The following is a 17,163-nucleotide window of genomic DNA, read 5'->3' as shown; positions in this document are numbered from 1 at the left end:
TTTGAAAACAAATGACACTTTCTCATAGCCACTTTTTTCCTCTTGAAGATGGCTGTATTAGATTTTAATATTATTGAGCACGCAAAGCCGCTAAATTCTTACCACTTAACCAACTTTCTATCTCTCATGGTTACGGAGATCTCTGTACTGGCCGTCCTTATCTTGGGCACATTGTATTTTACTTTTTAGATACTTCTAAAGGTATTCAATAATAAACAATAACAGTTTTGACAACTAGGCGGTCGCAAAGTATTCCAGTCTAGATAGCTATAAATGTAGATAGGTATCTGAATTTTACAATCCTTAACATTTTTAGGTAATTATATTTTGGTATACAGAGTGATACACCGAAAACTTTCCGCCCCGAGATTTTGTAAAACATCAAAAAACGCTAGCACCCATCGATTTTTGATTCTAGGGGGACAAAATAATCTCGCATTTATAAACCTTTACCATCAACCTACGCGAGGGTGATAGCAACCATTAAAATTTTAAATTTTAAAGCCTTTTCATGTGATTAAAAATGGAGTGAATAAAAATATAACTTTTAAAAAAGGATTTTGTTTGTATTTATTAATTTAAAGCCGTTTCGAGCTAGGGTATAATAAATGATTTACAAAAGACCTTTCAAATAAATTATTAGTTCAACATTTATAAAGGCCAGGCATTCTACTGTACAAAAATTAGAAAACTGACCTTTTTTTTTTAATTATTAAATTATGAAAGTCAAATATTTTTTAATCCTGAATTTATTACAGTTTAAAAAAAGTAACATAATATACATACAGAATAGGAAGAAAAATTGTGTATTTCGTTTTCATTCAGTGAATGACTAAATAAAAAGTGTCAGATATTAAAAAACAAATAAAAATGTTCTATAGCATAAAATACCTATAGTATATTTAATTTATTTCTAATAAATTAAATGTTGAAAATTCCCTCCTCTAACTTTCATACAAAAGTAGAGACAATGTTTGAAATGCTCGGGCACATTACATTTCAGGTGTAATTTTTTGGCACTCATGCACTATTATCGCAAATCTAAAGAACTGGGATGTATATAGCAAAAATTATGGATTTTAAATGTCCCCACAAAAAAGTCAAGGAGTAACAAATCAGGAGATCTGTCAGGCTATTTAGTTGGACTTCTCCGTCCAACCCATCTTCCATGAAAATGTTTATCCAAAAATTGGCTTACAGGTAACGCATAATGCAGAGGTGCTCCGTCTTGCTGAAAAATTAAATTTTCTGGCCAATGGCGCTCATCTTCCTCAATGGTAGTAACTAAAGCTGGCTCAACAGCAGTTTCCAGTAATTCAAGGTACTTTTCCCCTGTTAAATTTCCAGGTAAAAACTATGGCCCAATAATGCGGTTGCCGAAAATTCCAGCCAATATATTTAACTTTTCGGGATATTGGGTATGTACTTCCTTAAATAATCTAGGGTTGAAATCCGACCAATATCTGCAATCATGTCTGTTCACAATACCATTAAGGAAAAAGTTAAAAATTCATAAAAAAAACAAACATTCGTTCACTCATAGTTTCGTAAAACTGTAAACGGCGGTTATTATCATCCTCATTAAGTTCCTGCACTAGTTTAATTTTGTACGGATGAAACACCTGATATTTCACTCACTTTCTTTATACTGAGTGTGGGATCAATTGCCATATTATGACTCAAAACTGCAACTTCTACAGCTTCATTTAGGACTGGATTTATGACATTTCTAGGTTTGTTTGCAACTAATCCTTCACGAAATTTTGCCACTAAATTTATGACGTACGTATGGGGATAAGTGTGCATCTGGGTATAATTAATTGTAGGCTTAAGCCTTCGATTTTACATGTAAAATCAGTGGCTTAAGCATAAAGCGGAGCTTAAAGACAACGGTGCATATGGCCATAAATCACTCTATTTTAGGATAGTTATTGCCTGTAATGTTACACATGTTTTATTATTTAGCTAATATTTTATATACTTTTTTTAGTAGTTTTGTTATAACATATTGAACTTAAATTTGAATAGGTACCCTGTATAGATAAAAACTAGTTATATTCAGTAAAAGTAAGCAATGTATGGATAATGAAATTCAAATGATTTATACGAGCATTTATAAACTTATTATATTTATTACTATTCATTATACTTAGTAATTAAAATATTTATAAAAAAACTCAAAAATCACTGTCTGAATCTTCGGAATTGGAGTCCAAACTTGGATTTATAATAATGGGGCTAACATGAGGTAAAATACCATACTCATTCTCGTTTTCAATAACACTCCGAACACAATTCCTCCATATTTCTGTTTTATTAATTTCTTCTACAACTGCCCTTATAGTTTCTAATACGAAAGTATCGTTAGTTAGAGATTGATTATATTTTCTAATTCGGTACTTTAAAGTAGCCCAAATCATCTCTATGGGATTAAAAATACAGTAGTACGGCGGTAGACGTAATACGGTGTGGCCATTTGCCTCGCAGAGTTTATCGATAACGTATTCTTTTTTAAAATGTTCATTTTTATGGATTCTAATAAAATTTTCTTTGTGGCTTTTTGTGGAATGCTCATATTTTTGCTTTCCATAAATTTAAGAATTTCATCCTTTTTTGTGGAATTATTTGGGATTTTTTTATGTAAACGCGAATGGTACGACGCGTTGTCCATCACAATCACCGAGTTTTCAGGTAAATTGGGAATCAATTGCTTTGCAAACCATTTTTCAAATAGATTGGCTGCCATGTCCTCATGGTAATCAGCCGACGAATCCTTTATATTATTGGCCGACAACAACGCATTGGAGATGAAGCCGTTATCAACTGCCTGTAATATTATAACACGTTTACCGCGAGAACTTGGTCCACTTAGTGAGCACTTTTTAGTGTCGTCCACCCAACCATACTTAACGACATCATACCAAGTTTCATCTAGGTAAACTATGTTCCTGTTTAATTGACGGTATTCCTTTATTTTTTCTAAATATTCCTGTCGCCATGTTACAATTCGAGGAGATTCCATAATAACCATCCTTTTATCTAACTTTTTATATTTAAATCCACATTCTACTAATACACAACGTAATGTAGCAAGACTTTTATATTTGTAGTCGGGATAATCCGTTAGTAGCTTTCTTTGAATGTCTTCTAATGATGGAACTTTGTTTTCACTATAAAATTGATAAATAGATCGACGAATAACATTTTTGTCGCTATCATCAATTTTTCTAAGTTTTTTATCACATTTTTTTCGTTTTACAGAATGATCAATGACATTTCCTGCTTTTATCACACTGTAAACATTTGTACGAGCCAGCTTAGTAAGCTCACAAATTCTTTTTAAAATTTAATTTTGTGAGGCTTCAGGCATTTCACTTTTCAAGCAATTAAAAATATTTAATATTAGCCGCTGTGATTGAACATGTAGGTCTTTATTTAAAAATTCGTTATGTTCCGGCCTTTCAGCTTCGTTATCCGACACATCAAAGGGTCTCCACAATGCCATCTTGGTCGTATAATTTACGAAAATTAACGACAAAAAAACGTATTTAGCAACAAAAACAGCAACACAGCAACAACAACAAAAACAGCAACACTGCAGCAACAACAACCACAACAACAAAAACAGAACAAAAAACAGCTTATAAAAAGAACTGCCAAAAACTACAAAATAAAGCGATAAAGAAACGACAATAAGGGAGCACACTTTTAAGTACCTGCCAAACAGATATTTAAATATAAAATAATAGAAATTAGATAAATATCATCCCCAGGCGCCCTCACATGTAAAACCACGGCCCGTCCAACAATCAAACCCTCGAGCTCGACTTCGCAGTCTTATTCCTCGTCTGTTACACGACATTGCGCTCTCATGGCCACTTTTTAAGCTCTATAAAACAGCGTTGAGAGATTTTCTGTACGACGTTTCGTTTCGGAGAAACCATCATCAACTTTATTTTTCTATATGGCGCGCAAAAAAAAGTATACCCTATATTGAATAGCATATTTTATTACGAATTCAACGATGTATGACACAATACGATTCTGCAATATTGAAATTGGAAAAAAATTGATTTTTATTAAATTCCGAATGATTTGGTGTAGTAGGCAGTGAAATGATGGCGCTAAGTATGGAGTGGTACGCTATTATTACTCTTGTTTCAAAAGTTTAGGTTATTAACGAGTTAAAATCTTTATCCATATCCGTAAATATGTCATATGCTAGTTAATTAAGTAACTTAGTTAAGTTTTACTTACTAGAAACCCAAAAAAACTAATTTAGATTATAGATAATGTTCAAACAAATACCACTATTCTCCAAACACAAATAACGACATCTAAGTGTCGAATTTAAAACACTTCACTTTTGAACGCTTCAAAAACTATTCTCCTCAGCTGATCCTCAGATTCAAAAACACGGTAGTAAACTTTTTTTTTCTCTGATACACTGGCGTTACAATCTCAGTGTTTTAGTTACAAAAGAATTACACTTATATCCTAAATTAGACACTCACCAATGACCATGCCATAGCTGGGATTCGGCGGTTGTAAACATAATTTTTGCAATACCCCCAGAGAAAAAATCGAGCGGAATTATGTCCGGCGAACAAGGGAGCCATGGAACTGTTGAATGGAATTGTGCACGGGAGCATTATCCTGCTAAAATCAATAGTTTCTAACCTTGGCAAGCGGTAGGTTATCCAAGGATTCTTCCAAATCGCGTGCCAATAGGGTGCGATAATGCTTCGGAAAAGGATATTGTAAAAAAGGGGCCCTATTAAATCTATTTTAGTGCTAGCGGTACAAGCCAAATAACAAGAAAAAGGCGCACTTTGTAATACAAGCAAGCCACTTTGCACAGGTGTAATATGAACCTACTAGATTGATTTGACCCGTAGTTCTTAAGTTTTCAACCCTTAGGATTTTGGTTTGGGGGGAAGGGGGTATATTTTATAAGTAAAATATTGAAATGCGTAAATACATCTAGAAAGGCGTGTTTAAAATGGTTATCGCTTCATTTGTACCTTCGTAGGTAAGGCAATGCTAATGTCTGAATACACAAACATTCACCGGCAGACGAATTACAGCACCATTTTTCAAAATGGCGGCGAAAAAAGTAACATTTGTCAACATCTCCAAATATTAATATGTTTGGTATCATTTCATAGGTTTTTGAGGTCGCTGAATACGTTTTTAATGGTAAAAATACGATTATATACGACCTAAGTATGTAGTAAAATCTATGAAAAAAACAAGGTGTATGGAGCCCTTTAGAGTACCTATCTATGCGCGCAACTTTCCGCCAATTCGATTTGCAGGTTGCCGCTTGCATAGTACAACATTCTGAGGCGCAAATGAGATCGTTGCTTAGTTTTGTTTGTTTTAGAATTATATGCGGAGTGTTTTTAGTTTAGTTTGTTAAACTTATACTTATTATGTGTTATTTTCTACATATTAATTAAGATTTAGAAGTAACGATAGATCTGTTTACCTATACAAGGTAAGTGGTGCGTTTTTTTTTACGATTTACGTAAAAATGGGATTTATAGTTTTATTAAAACAATTATGTACTAATAACTAATAAACAGTCAATAAACAAAGATAATGTATTACACAAGTGACACCTATAAATATAACATACAACAATAAAACCGGATTTAAAACTCATCCACGACTTTTTTGTTTTTGTTTATTTTTATTTAAATATTTAAGGTGGCTAGTTTTCAAAAAGCACTGTATTTATTTTTTATTTATAAGACATGCATGTTTTAGGTTATGGCGGATGGAAAGTTAGTGGTGGCGGGCTCTGTTCCCCTTGATGTTGTTTCCGCTTCTCCCTTTAATTGGACTTTATGTTGCATATGCCAGATCGGTGGTGGTGTTGTAACTTGTCCATTGAATAATCTGGTAGTGGCAAGAAGAAGTTTGGCACTGTCGTTAAACGGCAATATAAGAAATGGAGATAAAGCCCAACTGGTGCACCTACTTGAGAAGCTTGTATCTCAAACAACAGCTGCTGCTCTACATAATTGTGATTTCTTGGTACTCGATGGCGCTGTACTGGCTCATACTATTAAGCCACGGTCTAGCATCAAGAGCTTCAAGGAATATACAGTGCAGTTACTACACTATATTAAAAGTATTGCTCTAAATTTAAAAGAAAAACGTAATGCATGCATGGGACATGTACTCAAAAACAAGCCTTAAGAGCGCTGTGCGCAACAGTAGAGGTTCTGGTGTTCGCCGTCAAGATCTTCCAGCGAAAGGTATGTTTTACATCTGCATATTCTTATCACCTCTTTTCCTGTTCAAATTTATAATATGTAAATTTATTTTTTAGGTACTTCACCAAGTAATTGGGATGATTATCTTCGTAATGATATGAAAATTGGAATTGTTCCGATACTTAGCCCAAGCAATTTTAAACAACTTCAACGATGATGTTCACATTGTGACGAATGTGGGCGATAAAATATTATCGTCGAAACCTTGTTTCAGCAGCTTACATGGAAGCATAATATGTACCCATATGGAGAAAGCAGATGGCCGCCTCATGTTACACACCAAGGATATTGTGTCGTATGGTGCTAAACATGTGGTGATTCAAAGCAATGACACTGATGTTCTAGTGCTGGCAGTTTCATTTTTTTTTCGAACTGAAAAAGAATGGACTCGAGGAATTGTATTTACTTTTCGGGTCTGGGGTTCATCGTCGATTTATCAGCATTCATGCCATTGCAGAAAATCTAGGAGAAGCAAAGTCAGTTGCTTTAAGGGGCTTCCATGCATATACTGGTTGCGACACGGTGTCTTATTTTGCAACCAAGGCAAAGCGTTCAGCCTGGGCTGCGTGGCAGGACGATTCAGCTACGAACGCATTTAAAAGACTGGCCTGGCCTTTGGACAATTAACCAGATGAAGAGCTTGTGGAAGCTTTGGAAAAATATACAGTAATATTGTACGGTATGCGAGATGGAACATGTACAGGTGTGGATCAAGCTAGAAAGCATTTATTTGCAATCGAGCATAACCACTTAAATGCCATCCCTCCAACACATGGTGTACTTATTCAACACATCAAACGATCTGCCTACCAGGCAGGTCACATCTGGGGCAGGTCTATTAAGGTTAAACCAGACTGTTCTCCTTCACCAACACTGTGGGGTTGGACCAAAGGTAAGGGACAATTTAAATCGTTTTGGACACTTCTTCCAGAGGTTTGGGGTGTGTGTAGGGCCCTTGACAATTGTGGTTGCACTAAAGGATGTGAAAGTCAGCGGTGCAGCTGCCGTCAATACCAGCTGCTCTGCACTTTGGCATGTAAGAAGTGCAAAGGACAATGCCAAAACCAGAGGTTTCTAAGCCCTTTTGATAGTTTTTTAATATTATTTATAATTATTATTCTTTTACTCGTCTTTTACTATTCTTTAACAGTCCTGACGCAGAAACCGATCCCAACCAAGATGTCGACCTTTCGATTTTAATTCAAAAAAAAAACACATTGACGTATTGTAGCGTTTTATTTTTCTATTTCTTATGTTCACTAACGCTCCATTGATATTTCATTAATTTCAATAATTATATTAATAATTTCAGTCAACTTCTTTTATCGATATTTCTTTAAATTCACACTGTCAATGACACATTACTACTGTAACGCATCACTCTCCTGGTTTTATTATTCATGCTTTCTGTTGACGGTCCGTCACTCTTCTGGTTGGTCTCAATTAATGTTTTCTCTGATTGGAATGACATTGACAGCTCAGGCGAGAGGTGGGGTCGTAACTTATTTAGTCGGTACTGCATCCATTTTTCGAGGACTTGTTCCCATGTTGCAGGTAGAAGCACACGTAAAAGGCCAGTTTTTTTTATTTCCGAAGTTTGTGAAGCAGGAAGTGGCCAATATGGTTTATAATTTATAGTCCTTAATCTTGTTCCTTTAGGGAACTGTTTATTTCATAATTCTGGTGCAGGATCCCCGAGATTTTGATGGATAGATAATGAAACTTAGCAAGGTGAGTGTGTTACATTTTGAACGCCCTTCATTTTTATCGACAGTGAATACAATGTCAATCGTTGTTTTAGGGTTTTACTTTTCTGTTTTCCTCTTTGTTCTTCTTCAATTGTTGATGGCTGCAGGATTTTGATTTCCCCGGGAAATTGCTGAAAGCGGTGGAGCTGGAGCCAGAACTAGAGCTAGTATTAGATATTCCCAGTCCGGATAGCTAAGCTACAAATGGCTTACATTCACAGCCTCGATTTTGAAGGTTAACCGTTCATTTCTTGGAGGAATATACAGGCCAGTTTATTCCATTCATTTAAATATTACTAACCATAGATTTGTCTCACTTATTTTTATTTTATACTTTTAATTCAAACTTTTTTAGTCTCACAAATTTTTATTAATATACTTTTAATTTCAATTTATTGCTACAAATATTTAATCAATATCATAATTTAATACGTCGATTTCTTAAATATAATTTTAGTTATTTTTTGTTCAGTATTTTTCAGTAGCTTTTTTTGGTAGTTAAGTAGATATAACTCGGTTAAGGCTGATATGCCTTAGGTAAAAAGGTTCATGAACTTTCCCCTGCGTAATACAAATATTTACTAAAAACTTTAATAATTGCAATTTATTTTTCAAGTGCTGAAATCTACCTAGTAGCTTAATCATAATTTAAATGTTACTTTTGACAAACTTATTTTATTTAATCATATCAACATATTTTAATTCATAATAAATTATTAACTTTTAGCAGATTAGAACATGAGGTGTGTATATATCTTTGATGTAAATATAATTTGGTTGTATTGTTAAGATATATTTTTTTTGCCTCTTTAAATCTACTTTATCCAGGGTCATTTAATTGTTAATTGAAACCTATATAGTGTTTTTCTTAGTTTTCTTTCATTTATAAAAAAAAAACTAAGTGGCGCCCTCTTAATAGTTATAATCAAGTTTTGATTCTTTAATAGCCAGTCATAAGTGACCCTTAGAACAATCCCAAGCCTCCAATAATTATGAGCTACCGTCTGCAAACTCTTGGCAAAATAGTAACACTGTAAAGTTAACGCCACAGTATATGGAAAATTATATTATAAAAATGAATGTATACTTAATACTTATTATACTTATTACCTTCATATTATTTTTTTGAAATATACCCTCTGTTTTTCTTGCAAACATAGTTTTAATGGTTGCCAAAAATATAATAATTGTATTTACTACTACAATAACTTCCATACTAGTTACTATATGGCTCAAAGGCATATTTAATCGCATTTTTATGCTCAAAAACGTATTCAGCGACCTCAAAACCCTATGAAATGATACCAAACACATTAACATTTGGAGATGTTGATAAAACTTTTTTCGTCTGCCGGTGAATGTTTGTGTATTCAGACATTAGCATTGCCTTACGAAGGTAAAAATAAAGCGATAACCATTTTAAACACGCCTTTCTAGATGTATTTACGCATTTCAATATTTTACTTTTAACTATACCCCCTCCACCCCCAAACCAAAATCCTAAGGGATGAAAACTTAAGAATTACGGGTCAAATCAATCCATTAGGTTCATATTACACCTGTGCCAAGTGGCTTGCTTGTATCACAAAGTGCAGTTTTTCTTCTTGTACCGCTAGCACTATTTCAAAAATCTTAACCCAAACCCACATATTAAAACCAAAACGGTGCTATGTCTAGCCATTCGGCTTATTTAGGGATTCTCCCTTGACCAATAATGGTTATTTCTCCAGTTAAAAATTCCATTATTTGTAACCATACTCTCGTCCGACCAGATAATACTATGGGGAAATCTTTAATTTTTCTTACTTGGTGTACCATTTATAAAATGTTCCTCTCATCACCTGGCTAAGGCCTTTACAGATTCTGAATTTAAACTGGTGGAATTTCTGTTTTCTCAAAATGAAATGGACAGAAGATTTCGGTATTCCAGTGATATTGTCAATTACAATTGCGGTTACAGCTAATACTAAATTTTTTTTTCAATGCAGGGCTTTTTTTTTCTTGAGAATACTAGTTTTTTGAATGCACAATACTGTTTAAGATTCGAAGCTAATCGTCCCAAAATGTTTGTATTGGGTTGTTTTCTGTTTAGATAGTTATTTAAATACATACGAACGGGCTTCAATGGCGCTGTAACATAGGATATAACAGTTTAAAAAAAATATTTTGACATTTTCTTAGCACCATCATTCACCGCCTACTACACCAAATTAAATAAAACCCCATTTTTCCAATTTAAATATTGCAGAATCATGGTCTCTTCAGAAGAAACCAGGACGCCCTGTATTCGATCTAGTTCACCGGCCCATAGGTAATTAACCCCATGACCGAGATTCACCTATTGGCGTAACATTTTATGGTTATTTGCGAGCACTGCAAATTTTGATTACATCAATTGTTTTGTTTAGATCCATATGTTAATATTAACCTCAAGTGCAAATGTATATTATATTTTTACCCAATAAGCGTATATTGATTAATTTATAAGGGTATATTATTAATTAATTAATTAATTAATAATATTATTGTAAAGTTAGTAAGAGAGCTTTAGGGTTATATATATGATATTTTTTAATAACTTCTGAACCAGTTTTGGTGGCGGGGTGTTTAAGTCGCCGACTGGGCAATGTTTAGACGGACCGGAATAATGCGGTATCCCTTGGATTAACCGGGATGCTGCTGTTCCTAGTATAACCGGGGCGTAAGTGTCAGGGACCGGGATACCCCACATTTATATTTATTGCGTACTTATATGGTACTCTTACTGACTAAATATTTGTTGTTGAATTAGGTTTATATATTATTATTATATGTATTTTTATTAATTTTTGGAGAAATTTTTTGTTTTTGTATGTAGCTATTTATGCTAAATAAAGATTATTATTATTATTATTATTATCATATTGTGTCATACATCGTTGTATTCGTAATAAAATATGCTATTCAATACGGGGTACACTTACGCGCCATATGAAAAAATAAAGTTAATGATCGTTTCTACGAAACGAAATATCGTACGGCAAAAAATAAAATAAAAACGAAATCAGCAAATTTTGTTTTTTTAGGCATATCTCTGGAACTACTCGGAATTTTAAAACTTTCTAAACGGCATATTGGTAGGCTTGAAAATGCGCAACTTTTTTCTAATTTAACTATCTTCGTATCTCTCTTATTTTCCAAGATCCTTATGATAGACATCGTTATCTTGGACATCGAATTGTATATCGATTAAGTTACCATTGTTAATATCTGTACAACAAATTATTAAAATTCCTTGGGAATTTCAGGAGATAAGGGCATTATATCAATTAAATAACAGCGGGCGCGGACTATAAAATACCATCAGACGCTAGCTTCACACACATTATTTTTGCGGCGTTTACTGGGTCGCACTACTGCACATTTTCATAATATTAGAACCTATAAGGATGACAGCTAACTCGCATGTGAAAGGAGTGATTTGAATTTCCTTTTTCCTAATATATGTGACTCTCTTCAGACTTTTTTGAAAAGGGTATAGCTTTCAAAATTCCAATGACAAAAACCCAAGCCTATACATTTAAAAAAAGAAAACAAACTTACCAGTCAATTTGTCGCACACATCACACCGGTACTGATTATCGCCACAAAGCTTCTCGGACTGCAAGTAAAAGTCCAACAGATGCTGTACACTCTGGCCGTCCAAGTTCGCGGGAAATGATAACTGTAGATCCCGAAAATTGTCTGTTCTTTCGCTTTTGGTGCCGCACTCCTCGCAATGCGATACGGTCACGGTGGTACCTCCGAACGACACCTCTACCACCGTACTTTTTACTGCCTGTGATCCTGAGGCCTCATCTATATGATGAAGACCACAAGTTAATTCCTCAAGACGATCGTGATGAACACATTTTTTAACGGTGAGTTTACTTACCATTAAACTGTGTGACTACTCCTGCAGCAACACTTTTCTCTTGTTCATGCAGTGTATCCAACAAATACCCCAAAAACTCTGAGCTATCATGCTGGTGTCCCATAACAAACCCCGGAGGCCGTAACAACATTAAAATATCACTCGGGGACAAACAAACCTTCTTTGAATGTTGTAACAGGGCGAAAAGCACTTGTAGTTTTGTATAAAGTGGAGGCAACACTTGACAACTGTGTGTTAACAAGTTATTTCTAAAGGTTTTTGTCATATAGAGAGCCTGTAGGACGCTATTCATGTAGCAAGTGTTCCCTAGGTTATACAAGCCCACTTTACCTGAAATAAAAATTTTATACATTCAACAAAATTAAGGCAAATAAATAATTTACCTAAATGAGATCTCAAGGGTAGTGGCACACTAACATTATACCTCCAACTTTGACAATTCAGTGGCTTTTTATAGCTGACTGTAAGGCAGTAGGGGTTTAAAGCGACCCTAATAGGCTCGTAAAGCTCATCATATCCAGGAAAATGGTCCAGCAGAGCCAAAAATAAGTTCACCAATTGTAAAAGGTACGGTTTACTAGCCTCATCTTTTGCTAATATATTTATCACATTACAAGCGTGTGGCAACACCTTATGGAAGGCTTGTGGACTATGCTGTAGCCTGGTGAGCATATGATGAACTACAGGAAACACCGCTCGCCGGCTGGCTGGCAACACAATTAGCCTAAAGAGGGGTTCAATGGTGTTTAGCGTGACTTCCACAAGGATTTCATGGAATTGCTCTTGTTCTAGGCCTTTCATCACAGCTAGAACCAAAGGACCAAGATTTTCGGTCCACGTCCATTTTGTTAACCATGTGCAAAGGGTATGTAGGGCACGTTCTAGGCCTTGGTCTGGGTAGCCTGAGCTCAGGATGAATTTTACTGCTTCTATAATGAAATTAAAAAGAAAAATATGTAAATTCAAGACTATTGTGTTAAGGACAAATTGGTACGATTTTTATAAGAAAACTTTATTCTATCAGAAACCCAATTTAGCTTCTTAAATAATGTAAGTACTTCAAATGCCCTATATCATCTAACAAAACTTATAACAAAAAAGCTAGATAACAAATGTATATTACTGGTTTTAGATTTAGCAGAAGCATTTGGTACGGTTTTGATTTTTTGAAAAAAATGGCATTAAAGGAGTAATATTACATGTCTTTAGAAGCTATTCGGATAGAAGAATTTAATTTGTAAGGATAGAAAATACATTAAGGAATTATTCATTAATTTAAGTGTACCACAACGCACATTTCTAGGCTCAATACCTTTTTTATTATATATCAATACCCTAACCAAATTGAAACTTAATAATGTGGCAATCGTTTCTTATGCAGATGAAATGGCTGTAGTATTTTCAGCAGTCTTGAAAAGAATATGTGATTGATGGAGTTGAGCTTGTACAAAATTGGCTTAATACTTCCAAAAATGACTTTGAATGCCAATAAAGCAATTCCACGGCTTTTCCGATAACCTCATTCAACCCCCCTGAATTTGACTCAAAAGCTCAAACAGCATTATTAAGGAAGTATCCAAAACAAAATTTTTAGGTACATTATAGATAAACATTTAAAATGAGACCAACATGTATAAAAATTAACAGTTAGTATAATTAGGAAGTTAGTCTACAATATTTATATTTTAAGAAATATTGAATTGATCCTTGCTAATATATGTGTACAAATATAGTAGTAGTATAGTATAATGTATGTATTATAGAGTCATTGTTAAGGTACATGATTATTGTATGGGAAGGAAGGAACAATGTTCCTAAGATAATATATAAAAAAGGGGGGATGTACCTTACCCATTTATGGTATTTGTAAGAAATTTCTGATATACGATCTTTATATGTATTAGAAGTAAGTATATTTGTTTATAACAATAATGACCTAAAAAAATATGTAAGTCATAGCTGCGAAATTAAAAATAGAATTAATAATTTTATAAAATTTATTATGGAGCAAAAATATAGACAGTCAACAGTAGGGGTAGGTCAGATTAACAAGGGAACATGAGGAGTTTTTTTTTCATTTATTCCTCATGTAAAATCACCTTAAACAGGTGCTTTTTAATTTCTGTAAGGGAGGTATTAAAAATATCAAAACCTCTGCTAACATTATTATGTGCAGTGTACATGATATACATAGAGGAAAACCACAGTTTATTTCTTTGAGCTCCTCATAAAGAGAATAATACATTTTCATGTGATGATTTGAGAGGTATTAGAAATTTAATGTCTACACGACTAATAGCTCAAGACAGTCAAGTTAATTGTTCAGTAACTTAAATAAAAATACTTGTGAGAAATATTTTTCCCAGTCTTCCTTTGGGTAACCTAGAGGAGGATAAGCACTATTAGTTATAAAGTAGAACAGCTTTAAGAACCTCCTCTGAACCATACCAAGGTCCTTAGTGTGTTGATTATATTCAGGTGACCAGCCTATTGAGGCTAATAAAGAAAAAGAAAAAACTTTTAAGAATGGCTACATTATTAAATTCACAGCTAACCCTGGAGATAAAGGCAAATGTCTTGGTTGACTTCATTATTATAGATTCGTAGAGATTGGTGAAGGATAGTCTACTGTCAAATATCACTCCAAGATCCCAAAAAGAGTAATCTCAAATTATTTTTTTTAGAGTACTTATATAGTATGGGATTTGCTTTTAATGAGAATGATATAACTCGACACTTTCAATACTCACAGATAATCTGTTATTGTCGCACCAGGTAATTAGAGTATGAAAATCTTTTTGGAGTTTTGAACAGTCATATATTGAGTTTATTTCAAAGAGTAGTTTAACCCAAAGCTTCAGTGGACACATAATGGTGATGCACTCTCAGGTAAATTTAATAGGGGCCTATAGATAAGAGATTATCTTTCTGTTAATGTCTTATTATTAAACTGCATATTACTTATTCCTGTGCCATTCTGGTATAGGGCCATATAGCCCAGATACCCAGGGTATTTGGAATACAGAGGAATGCTGTGAGGATAATGAGAGGTTTAGGTTTTAGAGATGATTGCAAGAATATGTATGTTAGTATGGATTTCTTGTGTGTATATTTTGGAATGTTTGCTTTATATCAGACAGAATATGGAGAAGTATCATCCTCATGGGGATATCCATTCCTATCACACCCACAGTGGGTATGGATAGGTATCCTTCATACTCGCATCAAGAGAGAGGTGTCGAGATGGCCCGTCCTCATTACTAGGTTTAAACAGTTTATAAAGCAATATCAAAACTTTGAGCAATGCTTAACTTGATGATTTTCATATAAATATGAATGAATTATTTGCATTTAGAAGTGCTAACCCTTGAGGTACTCCTAATGTAGGTATTCACTTATGATCAATGCCACTGGTGGAAACAATCTGTAATTGTTCTGATAGCTATAAAGTCAACAACAATCCATCAGATAGACCAAATAACTTAAGCTTATGCAACAAAATAAGTGGATCTAATTAGTCAAATCCTTTTGACAGATCTGTATAGATAATATCAAGTTCTGATGAGTTATCCAGATTTTCAGCTATAGCCTGTGTGGTAATTACTAAGTTCACATATAGGTGTTTGATCATTTAGGTGCATCATTGCTTGTAAGTGGAGTTTCCTGGGTAGTTACTAATTGCTGAATATATATTATGTTAATGATTCTGTATGTATAACTATTTTTTTTATAGCTGAATGAATATATATAGCTAAATGAATGAATTTTGTTATAAGTAAAAATAAAGAAAATTAATAAATGAGGTAGGTAGAGGGGTACATATGTACCTACCAACAATATAATATAAGTATAGTATTAAATATATGTATTTATTTGGTCATAAATTTACATGGTGACATTTTTGGAGTTACTGAGTAATTTTTTAATGGATTAAAGTAATTTGAATATTTTGAAAATTAATGTAACAATTTCATTGATTTTTAATTTCCGTTATTACAGAATTGATAAATATAATAATCATAAATTCCTTAAAGCATAATGCATATTTACTTACTTGGCAATAAGTCTGGATTAATAACTTGTAAGACAATAGACATGACTGGACTAGGATTCTTATTTGGATTAGAAATTTCATTGTACAGTGCCTTCAGAGTGACAGAAATCACCTCTTTATTATCATTAGATTTCATCAATATATTTTGGACACTTTTAATGTCTTCGATGAACTTCATGTACATTGCCGGATCACTTGGTACTCCAACAGTACCCAGACCCATAACAATTTGACTGTAGATGTTAATACTGGATCCATCTCTTTCCTGGATATCTTGCAGCACCCTTAGAATAATCGGAAGCCTTAGTTCTGGAGATGGAGGCGCTACTGGCCCTACTACATTTTTCTGTTTGACTGCCATGTTTTATCTAAAATTGGTCTTATTATTATTTTCTTGGTATATTAATGTGTTTCAGAATATGTGGAACAAAGAGTGCACATTATGTTGGTTGTGACAAAGATTTTGCAAGCTTTGTGAATACTGTGAGTTACTCTATTAATCTTGAAGTATGGATTAAAGAAAAAATTGTCTGAAAGCTTTTAAATATGAATAAATTAAACAGGAATCTGAACCCAAGTTCCATAATAAACCTGAAAACTATTTTGTTGCGATTGGGCTAAATCACTGTAACAATTTAAAGTAAATAAAGGTGTTAAAAATAAGAGTGTGACTCACTTATTTGCAAACCTGGTAAAATGCATTATGAGAGCCAAAAATATAATTTACAGTTGCATTTATATTAATAAAATGAGATTGTAAATTATTGTTTTGGTCTTGCTTACCTTCTTATAACCTTTTACGTCAAACCAAAGTCATATAAAAAGAGATTCTGGCTAACCAATTTAATTAATTGGCTAAATTCAATTCACTATACTTGCCTCACGGTTTAAGGCACAATAATTTTGAAAAACAATCTATTTTGCTGTATTTTTTGTAAAGTGAAATATGTAGTTTTTTTGGAAAGTTTCATCCAGTCAGTGCCTTGTTGACACTTGAGTGTTGACAGTGAACTGACAGCTATGACACTAATAACCTTGAACTTTAGGTAAGTGAACCTAATGAACTTTGAAAAGAAACTCGAGCATACTGCTCATGAACTTCGACTAACGGTTGGTTTTACTATTTTAATACTTTAAGTTATAATTTTATGCAGTTAAAAATAA

At 33.6% G+C, this 17,163-nt stretch overlaps 1 protein-coding gene across 1 annotated transcript in view; it reads right to left on the bottom strand.

Moving 5' to 3' along the window:
- LOC126739669 (ubiquitin carboxyl-terminal hydrolase 38) overlaps nucleotides 1-16,977 on the bottom strand; it is a 30,095-nt gene extending 13,118 nt beyond the window's left edge. Inside the window, exons 1-5 of the mRNA XM_050445447.1 lie at nucleotides 16,783-16,977; nucleotides 16,000-16,367; nucleotides 12,329-12,874; nucleotides 11,946-12,275; nucleotides 11,615-11,869 (exon numbers count right to left, since the gene is read on the bottom strand). Coding sequence (XP_050301404.1) covers nucleotides 11,615-11,869; nucleotides 11,946-12,275; nucleotides 12,329-12,874; nucleotides 16,000-16,360 — 1,492 coding nt within the window. The 5' untranslated portion in view covers nucleotides 16,361-16,367; nucleotides 16,783-16,977. The remainder of the gene's footprint in view (nucleotides 1-11,614; nucleotides 11,870-11,945; nucleotides 12,276-12,328; nucleotides 12,875-15,999; nucleotides 16,368-16,782) is intronic.
- Nucleotides 16,978-17,163: the final 186 nt, after the last annotated feature.

Source organism: Anthonomus grandis, chromosome 8, assembly GCF_022605725.1.
Source record: "Anthonomus grandis grandis chromosome 8, icAntGran1.3, whole genome shotgun sequence".
Classification (NCBI taxonomy): Eukaryota; Metazoa; Arthropoda; class Insecta; order Coleoptera; family Curculionidae; genus Anthonomus; species Anthonomus grandis.
Note: the sequence above shows the minus strand (reverse complement) of the source record. Positions and strands in the feature narration are given on the sequence as shown.